This window comes from Myxocyprinus asiaticus, chromosome 11 (genome assembly GCF_019703515.2).
Source record: "Myxocyprinus asiaticus isolate MX2 ecotype Aquarium Trade chromosome 11, UBuf_Myxa_2, whole genome shotgun sequence".
NCBI classification, from domain to species: domain Eukaryota; kingdom Metazoa; phylum Chordata; class Actinopteri; order Cypriniformes; family Catostomidae; genus Myxocyprinus; species Myxocyprinus asiaticus.
In genome coordinates, this window is record NC_059354.1 from 34,579,071 (window position 1) to 34,593,256 (window position 14,186).

The 14,186-nt window shown below is 37.4% G+C and overlaps 1 protein-coding gene across 1 annotated transcript; it reads right to left on the bottom strand.

Moving 5' to 3' along the window:
* Positions 1-4,768: 4,768 nt before the first annotated feature.
* Positions 4,769-6,294, bottom strand: rpl8 (ribosomal protein L8). Its single transcript, XM_051710891.1, has 5 exons — positions 6,128-6,294; positions 5,880-6,021; positions 5,540-5,758; positions 5,054-5,169; positions 4,769-4,961 (listed from the first exon to the last, which is right to left on the bottom strand). The coding sequence occupies exons 1-5, from the start codon at positions 6,263-6,265 to the stop codon at positions 4,803-4,805; spliced, it is 774 nt and encodes a 257-aa protein (XP_051566851.1). The 5' UTR covers positions 6,266-6,294; the 3' UTR covers positions 4,769-4,802.
* Between the last annotated feature and the right edge of the window lie 7,892 nt (positions 6,295-14,186).

Consider the following 14,186-nt stretch of genomic DNA (forward strand, 5'->3'; position numbering starts at 1 on the left):
TAGTATATCCCTGTTCCTACCCAAACAAAGCAGCACATTTAAATCAATAGATAATATTTGTATTAATCGTATTTTTAGAATTTGGTTAGAAAAAAAAATAATAATAAAAAAAATAGCAAAATTAAGATATAGTTAATTTACAAGAAATTGCTAAAGATCCTGATTTCATGCTAAATAGATTATATAATATATTTAAGCTTTGGGCAGACAGTTCTGTTCACTGATAAAAGAATGGACACCTTTTCAAACCTAGCAAAAAATTATGAGCTTCCAAATTCACAATTTTTTAATTATTTACAGGTAAAAAGATATTTAATAACAGAAGTTAAAGTAAAATAAATAAAAAAGGAAATGCATCCATTAATAAATTATATAATTGATACATACAATACAACTAATCCAATAAAAATGTTTAGAGGGCACTTGAAAGAGATATATAGGACAATAAGCTTATATGTAGGAGGTTGAATTAAAAATAAATTGTAGTCAGCAAGACTGGGAAGAAATATCATATAATACATTCCATACTACTCAATCCAGTGTTTGGAGGGAATATGAATGGAAGATACAAATGAGATTTTTTATAACACCTGTTATTCAAAGTATACAATAGCATGGTAGGGGATTGATGGAGAAATTGTGGAGGGAAAAAAGGCTCATTACAGTCAAATTCTATATGAGTGCTCTAAATTGACAACTTATTGTAATGAAGTGATTAGACAGGTTAATTTAATATTTAACTAAACAATAGAAACGCATCCAGAAAAACTTATTTTGGGTAAAATGCCATTATCCTTAAGAAATCAAACTGAACAAAATATATTTAGGTAATCAGAATAGCAGCTTTGAAACAGATTACAAGAAACTGTCTTAAACCCCCACAATTTCAAAGATGGAGAGAAAAGATTTCAGAAATATACCAACATATGGTGAAAATAACATTTATAATTAATAATACAATTCTGGAATGTGAACAAATGGGATTTGCTTAAATATATAATACATTAATTTAGGAAGATTGTTTCCTTCAGACTCTTGATTTCTGAACAAAATTTGTTCAAATATGAGGTATAATGTCCCATGTCATTTAATATATACATACATACAGGTGCTGGTCATATAATTAGAATATCATCAAAAAGTTGATTTCACTAATTCCATTCAAAAAGTGAAACTTGTATATTATATTCATTCATTACACACAAACTGATATATTTCAAATATTTATTTCTTTTAATTTTGATGATTATAACTGACAACTAAGGAAAATCCCAGATTCAGTATCTCAGAAAATTTGAATATTACTTAAGACCAATACAAAGAAAGGATTTTTAGAAATCTTGGCCAACTGAAAAGTATGAACATGAAAAGTATGAGTCTGGCATATCGCATCTTCCTCTTCACAATACCCCATAGATTTTCTATGGGGTGAAGGTCAGGCGAGTTTGCTGGCCAATTAAGAACAGGGATACCATGGTCCTTAAACCAGATACTGGTTGCTTTGGCACTGTGTGCAGGTGCCAAGTCCTGTTGGAAAATGAAATCTGCATCTCCATAAAGTTGGTCAGCAGCAGGAAGCATGAAGTGCTCCAGAACTTCCTGGTATACGGCTGCGTTGACCTTGGACCTCAGAAAACACAGTGGACCAACACCAGCAGATGACATGGCACCCCAAACCATCACTGACTGTGGAAACTTTACACTGGACCTCAAGCAACATGGATTGTGTGCCTCTCTTCTCTTCCTCCAGACTCTGGGACCCTGATTTCCAAAGGAAATGCAAAATTTACTTTCATCAGAGAACATAACTTTGACCACTCAGCAGCAGTCCAGTCCTTTTTGCCTTTAGCCCAGGTGAGACGCTTCAGACGCTGTCTGTTGTTCAAGAGTGGCTTGACACAAGGAATGCGACAGCTGAAACCCATGTCTTGCATACGTCTGTGCGTAGTGGTTCTCCCCCACATTTTTGAATGGGTTTTGTTTCACAGTCCTCTCCAGGGTGCGGTTATCCCTATTGCTTGTACACTTTTTTCTACCACATCTTTTCCTTCCCTTCGCCTCTCTATTAATGTGCTTGGACACAGAGCTCTGTGAACAGCCAGCCTCTTTTGCAATGACCTTTTGTGTCTTGCCCTCCTTGTGCAACGTGTCAATGGTCGTCTTTTGGACAACTGTTAAGTCAGCAGTCTTCCCCATGATTGTGTAGCATACAGAACTAGACTGAGAGACCATTTAAAGGCCTTTGCAGGTGTTTTGAGTTAATTAGCTGATTAGAGTGTGGCACCAGGTGTCTTCAATATTGAACCTTTTCACAATATTCTAATTTTCTGAGATACTGAATCTGGGATTTTCCTTAGTTGTCAGTTATAATCATCAAAATTAAAAGAAATAAACATTTGAAATATATCAGTCTGTGTGTAATGAATGAATATAATATACAAGTTTCATTTTTGAATGGAATTAGTGAAATCAACTTTTTGATGATATTCTAATTATATGACCAGCACCTGTATATATATATATATATAAAGTGTTGAGGTGATGCCTTAACTTTCTTTCCACTTTATTTGAAATAAAATATATAAATTAATTAATTACACGTTATTTATAGGATATGTTGTGAATGGTTATTTGATATGGTTATTTAAAATAGCATTGTGTTTTTTTTATTTCTCTTTCTTGATGTACAATTTGAACATTGTCTTTAGCAAAAATAAAAAGTATAAAAAAAGGCTACTATTGATTAATTAAAAAGTGAGCACTTGGAATACTGTATACAAAAACAATTGGTATATATTAATAAGACTTATTTGTTCTTTTTATAAACTACGTATTTTGTGTACTGCTTATATTGCTTATTGATATATTATTATAACTTAAATTAAAATACTGTATGTTCATCTTGAGTCCATGAAAGAAATAAGAGGTTTGGGTGGCATTCGCCCCTTTCCATAGCAATCTTGAGCTTTTATTTCGGCTAGCCACCGAAACCAGCTTCATGGTACAGGCCTCAGGTGTAACATTCTTTCAATAGCTTTGTACCTTAAAGGTGCAAGAGGATGTCATTGACAACTTAAGACAATATAAATTTAAAATCACCAGGAAACAGTAATTAGTAATATTAATTTTCACAAAATTTGTCAACATATATAGCATATTCGTTTTCTTCTAGTTGTAAGGAATTAGCTGAACAACTTTAAACTATGATGGGCTGCTATAACCTTTTTTTCTTTTTTACAATTTTAAGTTTCCATTTTGATCTTTTAAGACACTGAATTCAGAAGAACTGTTAAAAACAAACTACACCTACATGAATGAATAAAAAAAATATATCCAACAATCAGAAAACCCAACATAAAGCTAGACCAAATGCTGTAACAGATATAATGCTGTTTGCTTGATAAACCTGTATTTCTATGTTCTCTATAGAGTTTATTCTTTAATCACATGAACAAAATTATAAAGTTTTGCAGAGATCAGATGGTATAAGTGAACATAAGTATTAATAAACATAAGTGAGGCACTGCATTTCTAAATTTGGTAAGTGTAAAAATGCATTTCCTGTGTAGTGGGTAGGTTTTGTAGTTCATCTGCCACCTGCCACTTTAACCATGCTGATTCTGTGCAAGACCAGATGAAATTCTGTCTACCTGCAGTGAATAAAATGAATCTTGGAGAACTAGTGAGCGCAAATCTTTTGATTGGTTGAGGAAACAGCACTAGCAGTCTTTTTGCCCTTCTGCCAAAGCATGAATGTGGCTCTCAGAAGAATTAATCTTTAGAACACAATTTACAGTTTGAAAGCAAAATCTAGAAGCATTACTTGGTTTGGTCAATCTTTAGTGCTCCATATTCATTTAAGATAAAACCCATGATTACTGCATTACTTTGCCATTTTAGGCATAGCAAAAAACATTATGCACAGCGTGGTATGGTAGCTCAGCGGTTAAGGCTCTGAGTTACTGATCAGAAGGTCGGGGGTTCAAGCCCCAGCACTGCCAAGATGCCACTGTTGGGCCCTTGACCCTATCTGCTCCAGGTGTGCCGTATCATGGCTGACCCTGCACTCTGACCCCAGCCTAGCTGGGATATGTGAAAAAGAAGAATTTCACTGTATATGTGCAAATGTATAATGTGTGATAAATAAAGAAAATTATAATTAATTATATTATAATTAAAACCATCTGCCTAATATTGAGTAGGTCCCCCTCTTGCCACCAAAACAGCACCAACACACATCTCAGAATAGCATTCTGAAATTCTATTCTTCTCACCACAGTTGTACAGAGCGGTTATCTGAGTTACCGTAGACTTTGTCAGTTCGAACCAGTCTGGCCATTCTCTGTTGACCTCTCTCATCAACAACACATTTCCATCAACAGAACTGCCCCTCACTGGATGTTATTTGTACCATTCAGAGTAAACTCTACACTGTTGTGTGTGAAAATCACAGGAGATCATCAGTTACAGAAATACTCAAACCAGCCCATCTGGAACATTCTGCAGACAGAAACACCTTGTTGATGAGAAGTCAACAGAGAATGGCCAGATTGGTTCGAACTGACAAAGTCTACAATAACTCAGATAACCGCTCTGTACAATTGTGGTGAGAAGAATATCTCAGAATGCTATTATGAGCTGCGGGTTGGCGCTGTTATGGTGATACGAGTGGGACCTACACAATATTAGGCAGGTGGTTTTAATGTTGTGGCTGATCAGTGTACATGTCTCTTAAAAAAAAAAAAAAAAAAAAGACTGGCAAATGAAATTTGTTGGGACACATTTTATTATGAAGATACAGATTAGTTTTCTTTGTCCTGGACGGTCTTTGTTCCACGCAGTCTGCCAGTACGACGGGCAGCGATGAGGCCGACCTTGCGTCCAGCGGGCGCATCCCTCCTGATTGTTGAGGGCTTGCCAATATGCTGATGGTTACCACCACCAAAGGGATGCTCAACAGGCTGGAGAAAGAAATGGAAGGTGTTTTAAAACCAGCATAAGTGTGCACCTTGTACCTGATTAACAAAAACACATAAAATAAAACTTTACTTACATTCATAGCCACACCACGGACACGAGGCCAGCAGTTTCTCTTGGCCTTATACTTGTGGTATGCACGTCCTGCCTTCAGGATAGGTTTGTCAATACGACCACCACCAGCAACAACACCTTTCGGTATGACAGTAAACTTAAGTTTAATACATCATACTCTAGACAATTCACACGTATTTGAGGAATTCATGGAATCACATGCATTACAGTGGGAATTTTATACACAAACATCTGTGAAGTATTACAACAAAACTCAATTACAAATAAACTCTTAAATTATAGACATCACACAAACACTCCAGTGGAGGGATTTAATGGCAAGCATCACAAGAAGACTACCCTCTCTTTCAATAATTGCTAAAACACAAGCCCAATAAGACAGATGTCAATCAAGGCTCTGATCTATAGCAATGCAATGTGTGGAACATATTATCACATCAATAGATTAACATATCAACCAAAAAGCAAAATCCAAATGGCTGCTTACCAACAACAGCTCTGTTTGCAGAGGAGATGACCTTTTTGGATCCAGATGGGAGCTTGACTCTGGACTTCTTGGTCTCAGGGTTGTGGGAGATGACTGTGGCATAGTTTCCGGATGCACGAGCGAGCTTGCCCCTGTCTCCAGGCTTCTCCTCAAGACAGCAGACAATGGTACCCTCAGGCATGGTGCCGACGGGGAGCACATTGCCGATGTTCAGCTGGGCTATAACAGTCCAATCAAAGAGCTTTCAATCAACATGTTCATGCAAGTCTGCATATTTGTATGGAGGGACTTTCAATGGCCTCCAAAACAAATAAACATGCTTATCACTAGCTGTCTTTACCTTTTTTGCCACAGTAGATGAACTGTCCAGTGTGGATGCCCTCAGCTGCAATGAACAACTCTGTCCTTTTCTTGAACCTGTACGGGTCACGGAACACTACCTTAGCCAGGGGGGCCCCACGGCCTGGGTCGTGAATAATGTCCTGAATGAGAAGGCAGATTTATATTTTCCTTCTATCAACCTCCAAACCACAAGCATGCAAGAGTTTTAATATTTGATTATCTTATTTCACATATTCACGACTTTACCTTCACGATTCCCTTGATGTAGCCATGGCGCTCGGCAAAGTCAATATGACGGAGTTTAGCAGCACCTTTTCTGTGCTTGACATGGGCTTTGAAGACGGACCCTGCACCTTTTCTCTGTCCCCTGATCACACGTCCCATTGCGGCCTACACAAATAAGAAAAGAAAAAAATAAAAAATAAATCACAGATATCCAATAAGATAACATGTCACAGTATTTACTTTGAATCAAAACTATAATATATAATATATATATATATATATATATATATATATATATATATATATATACACACACACACACACACACACACACACAGTTGAAGTAAAAAGTTTACATACACCATAGCCAAATACATTTAAACTCAGTTTTTCACAATTCCTGACATTTAATCATAGGAAACATTCCCTGTCTTAGGTCAGTTAGAATCACTACTTTAAGAATGCGAAATGTCAGAATAACAGTACAGAGAATTATTTATTTCAGCTTTTATTTCTTTCACCACATTCCCAGTGGGTCAGAAGTTTACATACACTGTTAATATTTGGTAGCATTGCCTTTAAATTGTTTAACTTGGGTCAAACGTTTTGAGTAGTCTTCCACAAGCTTCTCACAAAAAGTTGATGGAATTTTGGCCCATTCCTCCAGACAGAAATGGTGTAACTGACTCAGGTTTGTAGGCCTCCTTGCTCGCACACGCTTTTTCAGTTCTGCCCACAAATTTTATATTGGATTGATATCAGGGCTTTGTGATGACCACTCAAATACCTTGACTTTGTTGTCCTTAAGCCATTGTGCCACAACTTTGGAGGTATGCTTGGGGTCATTGTCCATTTGGAAGACCCATTTGCCACAGAGCTTTAACTTCCTGGCTAATGTTTTGAGATGTTTCTTCAATATATCCACATAATTTTCCTTCCTCATGAAGCCATCTATTTTGTGCAGTGCACCAGTCCCTCCTGCAGCAAAGAACTCCCACAACATGATGCTAACACCCCCATGCTTCACGGTTGGGATGGTGTTCTTCGGCTTGCAAGCCTCACCCTTTTTCCTCCAAACATAACAATGGCCATTATGGCCAAACAGTTCAATTTTTGTTTCATCAGACCAGAGGACATTTCTCCAAAAAGTAAGATCTTTGTCCCCATGTGCACTTGCAAACTGAAGTCTGGCTTTTTTATGGCAGTTTTGGAGCAGTGGTTTCTTCCTTGCTGAGCAGCCTTTTAGATTACGTCGATATAGGACTCCTTTTACTGTGGATATAGATACTTGTCTACCTGTTTCCTCCAGCATCTTCACAAGGTCCTTTTCTGTTGTTCTGGGATTGATTTGCACTTTTTGCACCAGACTACATTCATCTCCAGGAGACAGAATGCATCTCCTTCCTGAGTGGTACGATGGCTGCATGGTCCCATGGTGTTTATACTTGTGTACTATTGTTTGTACAGATGAACATGGTACCTTCAAGCGTTTGGAAATTGCTCCCAAGGATGAACCAGACTTGTGGATGGCCACAATTTGTTTTTCTGAGGTCTAGGCTGATTTCTTTTGATTTTCCCATGATGTCAAGCAAAGAGGCACTGAGTTTGAAGGTAGGCCTTAAAATACATCCACAGGTACACCTCCAATAAGCCTATCAGAAGCTAATTGCCTAAAGGCTTGACATAAGCCTTTTTTTTTTTTTTTTGGATCAGTTTTCATTTTCTGCAAATAAATGCTCTAAATAATATTTTTATTTGGAATTTGGGAGAAATGTTGTCAGTACTTTATAGAATAAAAAAAACAAAAATTAATTTTACTCAAGCATACCTTTAAATAGTAAATCCAGAGAAACTGATCATTTTGCAGAGGTCTCTTAAATTTTTTCCAGAGCTGTATATACAGTTAAAGATAGAAGTTTACATAAACTTAGGTTGAAGTCATTAAAACTTATTTAACCACTCCACAGATTCCATATTAGCCAACTATATTTTTGGCAAGTCGTTTAGGACATCTACTTTGTGCATGACATGAGTAATTTTTCCAACAATTGTTTACAGACATATTATTTCACTTTTAATTGACTATATCACAATTCCAGTGGGTCAGAAGTTTACATACACTCAGTTAACTGTGCCTCTAAGCAGCTTGAAAAATTCCAGAAAATGATGTCAAGCCTTTAGGCAATTAGCTTCTGATAGGTGGTGTACTGAATTGGAGGTGCACCTGTGGATGTATTTTAAGGCCTACCTTCAAACTCAGTGCCTCTGCTTGACATCATAGGAAAATCAAAATAAATCAGTAAAGACCTCAGAAAAAAAACATTGTGGACCTCCACAAGTCTGGTTCATCCTTGGCAGTAATTGCCAAACGCCTGAAGGTACCACGTTCATCTATACAAACAATAATACGCAAGCATAAACACCATGGGACCACGCAGCCATCATACTGCTCAGGAAAGAGATGCATTCTGTCTCCTAGAGGTGAATGTAGTTTGGTGCAAAAAGTGCAAATCAATCCCAGAACAACAGCAAAGGACCCTGTGAAGATGCTGTAAGAAACAGGCAGACAAGTATCTATATCCACAGTAAAACGAGTCCTATATCAACATAACCTGAAAGGCTGCTCAGCAAGTTAGAAGCCAGTGCTCCAAAAAGACCATTAAAAAAAGCCAGATTACAGTTTTCCAGCAACTTGTGAGAAGCTTGTGGAAGGCTACTCAAAACGCTTGACTAACATTAAACAATTTAAAAGGCAATGCTACCCTATACTAACAAAGTGTATGATAACTTCTGACCCACTGGGAATGTGATGAATGAAATAAAAGCTGAAATCATTCTCTCTGTTATTCTGACATTGTGAATGTATTTGAGTTTAAATGTATTTGGCTAAGGTGTTTGTAAACTTTTGACTTCAACTGTGTATATATATAAACAGTGTCAGGCAACAATCACTATAATGCTAGCATAAATGTAAAAATCACATTTCAAATAAGACTTGTCAATGCCACATTATTTTCAATGAATCAAACTAAATCATGTTTCAGACTATGTGCTCAAATATTATTCTATGACAATATTAACAAATCATTAATGCTTTTCACGCCACCAGTGACATGCAACATTCACTAAAGTGTTTGTTTAAATGACATGTATTTCTCCGAGAACCCTCCACTGTCTAGCGCAACATACAACACACAAAAGTTCGTTTAACTACAAAGAGTTAGAATTAGTCGCTATTAAGAGTGTAATAACTGGCCAATCAGTGATAAAGTGACTTAATATCGTTGAACGGAGAGGCGCGCACTGATCGTCTACTACTAGCCACAATATGACCAGAGACTTCACTTCAGCGCTAAATATCGCATTCAATTTAAAAATCGAGAGGCCCCTGTGCAGCACAGATATGTGCTTACATCTTTTGTGAACACTATATGACTTATAATAGACGTGGATGCTTAAGTTAAAACAGTGATTTTAAACAGATGGTACAGAGACACAGAAAATTGTTTCTCATACCTAACTCCGTTGACGGAAAGAGGAAGCGTTAGGGAGGGATGAGGATTTTCTTCCGGAGAAACTGAAGGGGGTCAAGGTCCCGGATGTGTGTTCGGTCCGCGGTCCGCCCTCTAGAGGCTGATGAAATGAAAACTGATTAACTTAAGTATTAGAAAGTGAAATTAGATGAGCTGCAAGTGTCGAGCAGTTTATCTCACACTGTTTAAGCAGAGATACAACTGCTTTTAAGGTGTTTGTGATGTTCTTTGATGTTTAATAAAAATCAGCATGCGTTTACAGTACACACCTTTAGGAAGTGTGACGTAATTAGAACCATGATAAGGCAGCATCGGGTAAGGCTCCTGGCTACTCCAAAACAAAATGACAAAAAAAAAACATTTAATTATGCTATTGCATGTTTTGTATGTTGTTTTATTTGTTTTGTTTTAAATATTGAACAGTTTTGTTATCTAACTGTACATAACCATATTCTGTATACACTCACCGACCACTTTATTAGGTACACCCAAGGGTGTAGATTTCGTAAATTCTTATAATTATGTTAGTATAATTTCACATACATGGATGCAAATTTAACAACCAGAAGCCTCGTTTCTCTCAAGTTGGAAATTATATGGATCCTATTAAGAATAGTACTAACAAGAAAGCCATTAAAACTGGAACTGCATAGTAATTTTAAGATTTTTGTGTAATATGGCCTTATTTTTGTCTGTTTTATTATTATTATTTTACCATTATCTAATTTATTTTGTAATTTTTTGAGCATAAAAAGTAGAGCCCGACCGATATGGGATTTTTGAGACCGATACGATGCCAATTTTAGAGAGGGAAAATTAGCCGATTACCGATATGGTGGCCGATATATTACATTATTAAGCTGGAATGAAAGCAGACCTTTTCTATGTGGATTTTTCACCGATTTTGCACTGATATGACTATGCAAAGGTACTCAGAAGGCTGCTTTCTTGAACAAATATTTTTATTAAAGGATAACAAATTCTAGAAATGAACACTGAGAAAATAAAGAATAAATAAAAATACAATAAATAGCTTAATAAACATCAGTACTGTATGTTTAGTAAAACTCAACTGCTGACCATTTAAATAAAGAATAAATAAAAATAAAATAAATAGCTAAATAAACATCAGTACTGTATGTTTAGTATCAGTCAGTTGCTGACCATTAAAATAAAGAAAAAATAAATAGCTAAATAAACATCAGTACTGTTTGTTTAGTATCAGTCAAATGCTGACCATTAAAATAAAGAATAAATAAAAATAAAACAAATAGTTAAATAAACATCAGTATTACTGTTTAATATCAGTCAAATGCTCACTAGCTGTATCTTGTTTCGAAGGCTGCTTGCTAGGTAGGACGCGTCCTTTGAAGGCTGCAGTATACGGAGTGTCCTACTTTAAACAAGCCTCGTTTAAACGAGATGGCCTTCGTAGGACAAATGGAAACGGAACGGAACATGGTTGCTATGACAGCACGCCACTCTTTAACAAGCGGGAGCACTTTGAGTGAGAAGGGAACAAAGTCCCTTTGGAAGGGAATGTATGAGGTAGATTTTAGGAGAGTTATAAAGATGTAAAGAGAAAAGAAAATAGATTTTACAGGTGTACTTTTAGTCTAATAAATTATTATTTTAATTATATATTAATATAATTATACATATTATATACTCTGCACTCATCTACTGAGGTACTTCAACTTGGGAATTAACATTACTTGCGTTTGAACATCATATTTACGGTCAAATTGGCGTTATTTTTTATCCGTTTTCCGTTGAAGCAAAGAATTGTGGGTTGTGAGTGTCCACGAAGGATACACCTCATGCATCCTCCGAATTCCCGTGAATGAAGGTTGCATTCGAAGTGTCCTACTCACTTTTCTGAAACGAGACAGCCTCGATGATGTATGTGGCCGACAAATGCGACCTCCGGAGGACGCAGCCTTCCAAACGAGACACAGCCATATATTAATACTGCCGAGTCGAGATAAACAGCGGCAGCCGTGTTACACCGCATTCTGCTGTACAAGTTCAGGGGAAACTTTCAATGGTGGAAAACCAGACTTCTAAATATTATATTTTATAAATGACACGACTGGATTTGTTTGGTTGACGGGGGTACCAAACTGTGAATCCTGAACAAAACAGTTTGGTAAATACATGTTTACACATTAGCTTCCACTCAGCTGACAACAATGGAAGTAGCTATGTGGTTAGCTAGTTAGCTATAAGCTCGTTGTCACGGAGAGTATAAGATGGACATTGTTTATTTTAGATTCCAGCATTGTGTCTCACCAACTAGGTAACAGCGTAGCGTGAAATCAACACTCAATAGACACAATCCACCACCACACCATTGTCTGATGAGCTGCAAAATTATGCTCTGATGTTTACCTTTCAATCTGCTACATTACTGACTGCACTGACAAACTATAGCTGCTAACAGCAACATGAGTGACATGGTTGTCAGGGACAAGGTTAATGTTATATTGAAAAGGGAAAATGATGGGATCATTGTTTATTATGTTTCCAGTATGTATTTATCAGACTAGTTAACAACTTACCGTGATGACATCGCTGAACTCCGCACTGTCTGCAGAGTCACCATCAGTTCAGCTCTGTAAACAATGGAGTTGGAGCGTGCTCTGCTGGACAAACTACGTTATGACACCAGTTCTAAAGCATTGTTTTCTGCATTATATGTTCTGAAAAAAAGTTTTCATATCTGTAAAATATACGCCGATACATCAGTTAGGCACTAATACAAATTAAATAAAACTTTTACACAGCATGCCAGGAGTTTTTTTTTTATTATTAAATCCACTTTTTAAACAAACATTCATCTTTAACCAAAAATAATACAAATACATAATTTAAACACTAGGGGGAGCTTAATACCAAACTCAGCAAAAAAAAAAAAAAAAAAAAAAAAAAAAAGAAAAGAAACGTCCTCTCACTTTCAACTGCTTTTATTTTCAGCAAACTTAACATGTGTAAATATGTGTATGAACATAAGAAGATTCAACAACGAAGACATAAACTGAACAAATTTCACAGAGATGTGACTAACAGAAATCAAATGTAACGGTCAATATCTGGTGTGGCCACCAGCTGCATTAAGTATTGCAGTGCATCTCCTCCTCATGGATTGCACCAGATTTGCCAGTTCTTGCTGTGAGATGTTTCCCCACTCTTCCACCAAGGCACTTGTAAGTTCCAGGACATTTCTGGGGGGAATGGCGCTAGCCCTCACCCTCCGATCCAACAGGTCCCAGACGTGCTCAATGGGATTGAGATCCGGGCTCTTCGCTGGCCATGGCAAAACACTGACATTCCAGTCTTGCAGGAAATCACACACAAAACGAGCAGTATGGCTGGTGGCATTGTCATGCTGGAGGGTGATGTCAGGATGAGCCTGCAGGAAGGGTACCACATGAGGGAGGAGGATGTCTTCCCTGTAACGCACAGCGTTGAGACTACCTGCAATGACAACAAGCTCAGTCCGATGATGCTGTGACACACCGCCCCAGACCATAACGGACCCTCCACCTCCAAATCGATCCCGCTCCAGAGGACAGGCCTCGGTGTGAGGCTCATTCCTTCGACGGTAAACACGAGTTCGACCATCACCCCTGATGAGACAAAACCGTGACTCGTCAGTGAAGAGCTTTTTTGCCAGTCCTGTCTGGTCCAGTGAAGGTGGGTTTGTGCCCATAGGCGACATTGTTGCTGGTGATGTCTGGTAAGGACCTGCCTTACAACAGGCCTACAAGCTCTCAGTCCAGCCTCTCTCAGCCTATTGTGGACAGTCTGAGTACTGATGGAGGGATTGTGCATTCCTGGTGTAACTCAGGCAGTTGCTGTTGCCACCCTGTACCTGTCCTGCAGGTGTGATATTCGGATGTACCGATCCTGTGCATGTGTTGTTACACATTGTCTGCCACTGCGAGGACGATCATCTGTCCTTCCTGTCTCCCTGTAGCGCTGTCTTAGGTGTCTCACAGTACAGACATTGCAATGTATTGCCCTGGCCACATCTGCAGTCCTCATTCCTCCATGCAGCATGCCTAAGGCATGTTCACGCAGATGAGCAGGGACTCTGGGCATCTTTCTTTTGGTGTTTTCCAGAGTCAGTAGAAAGGTCTCTTTAGTGTCCTAAGTTTTTATAACTGTGACCTTAATTGCCTACCATCTGTAAGCTGTTAGTGTCTTAACGACCATTCCACAGGTTCATGTTCATTAATTGTTTATGGTTCATTTAACAAGCATGGAAAACATTGTTTAAACCCTTTACAATAAAGATCTGTAAAGTTATTTGGATTTTTACAAAATTATCTTTAAAATACAGTGTCCTGAAAAAAGGATGTTTCTTTTTTTGCTGAGTTTACATAAAATGTTAAGGAGGTTACAAATTTTAACAGTTTTGATTGCCTTTGTTTTAAGGAATAACGGATTGAATCAATATAATGTTTCCTTTCTGAAAGCTATAAAACAGGGTTTTTTAGAAGAAAATTTACATTTGTGAATATGAAATTTTGCCAATAAAAGAA

Bases quoted from the DNA above. Each gene is read 5' to 3' on its own strand.
- rpl8 (XM_051710891.1), bottom strand. From the start codon at position 6,265: ATGGGACGTGTGATCAGGGGACAGAGAAAAGGTGCAGGGTCCGTCTTC. The intron at 5,170-5,539 runs GTAAGCAGCCAT...TCATACCGAAAG, and splicing joins TGCAAACAGAGCTGTTGTTG to GTGTTGTTGCTGGTGGTGGT. The intron at 4,962-5,053 runs GTAAGTAAAGTT...TTCTTTCTCCAG, and splicing joins TCCGTGGTGTGGCTATGAAT to CCTGTTGAGCATCCCTTTGG.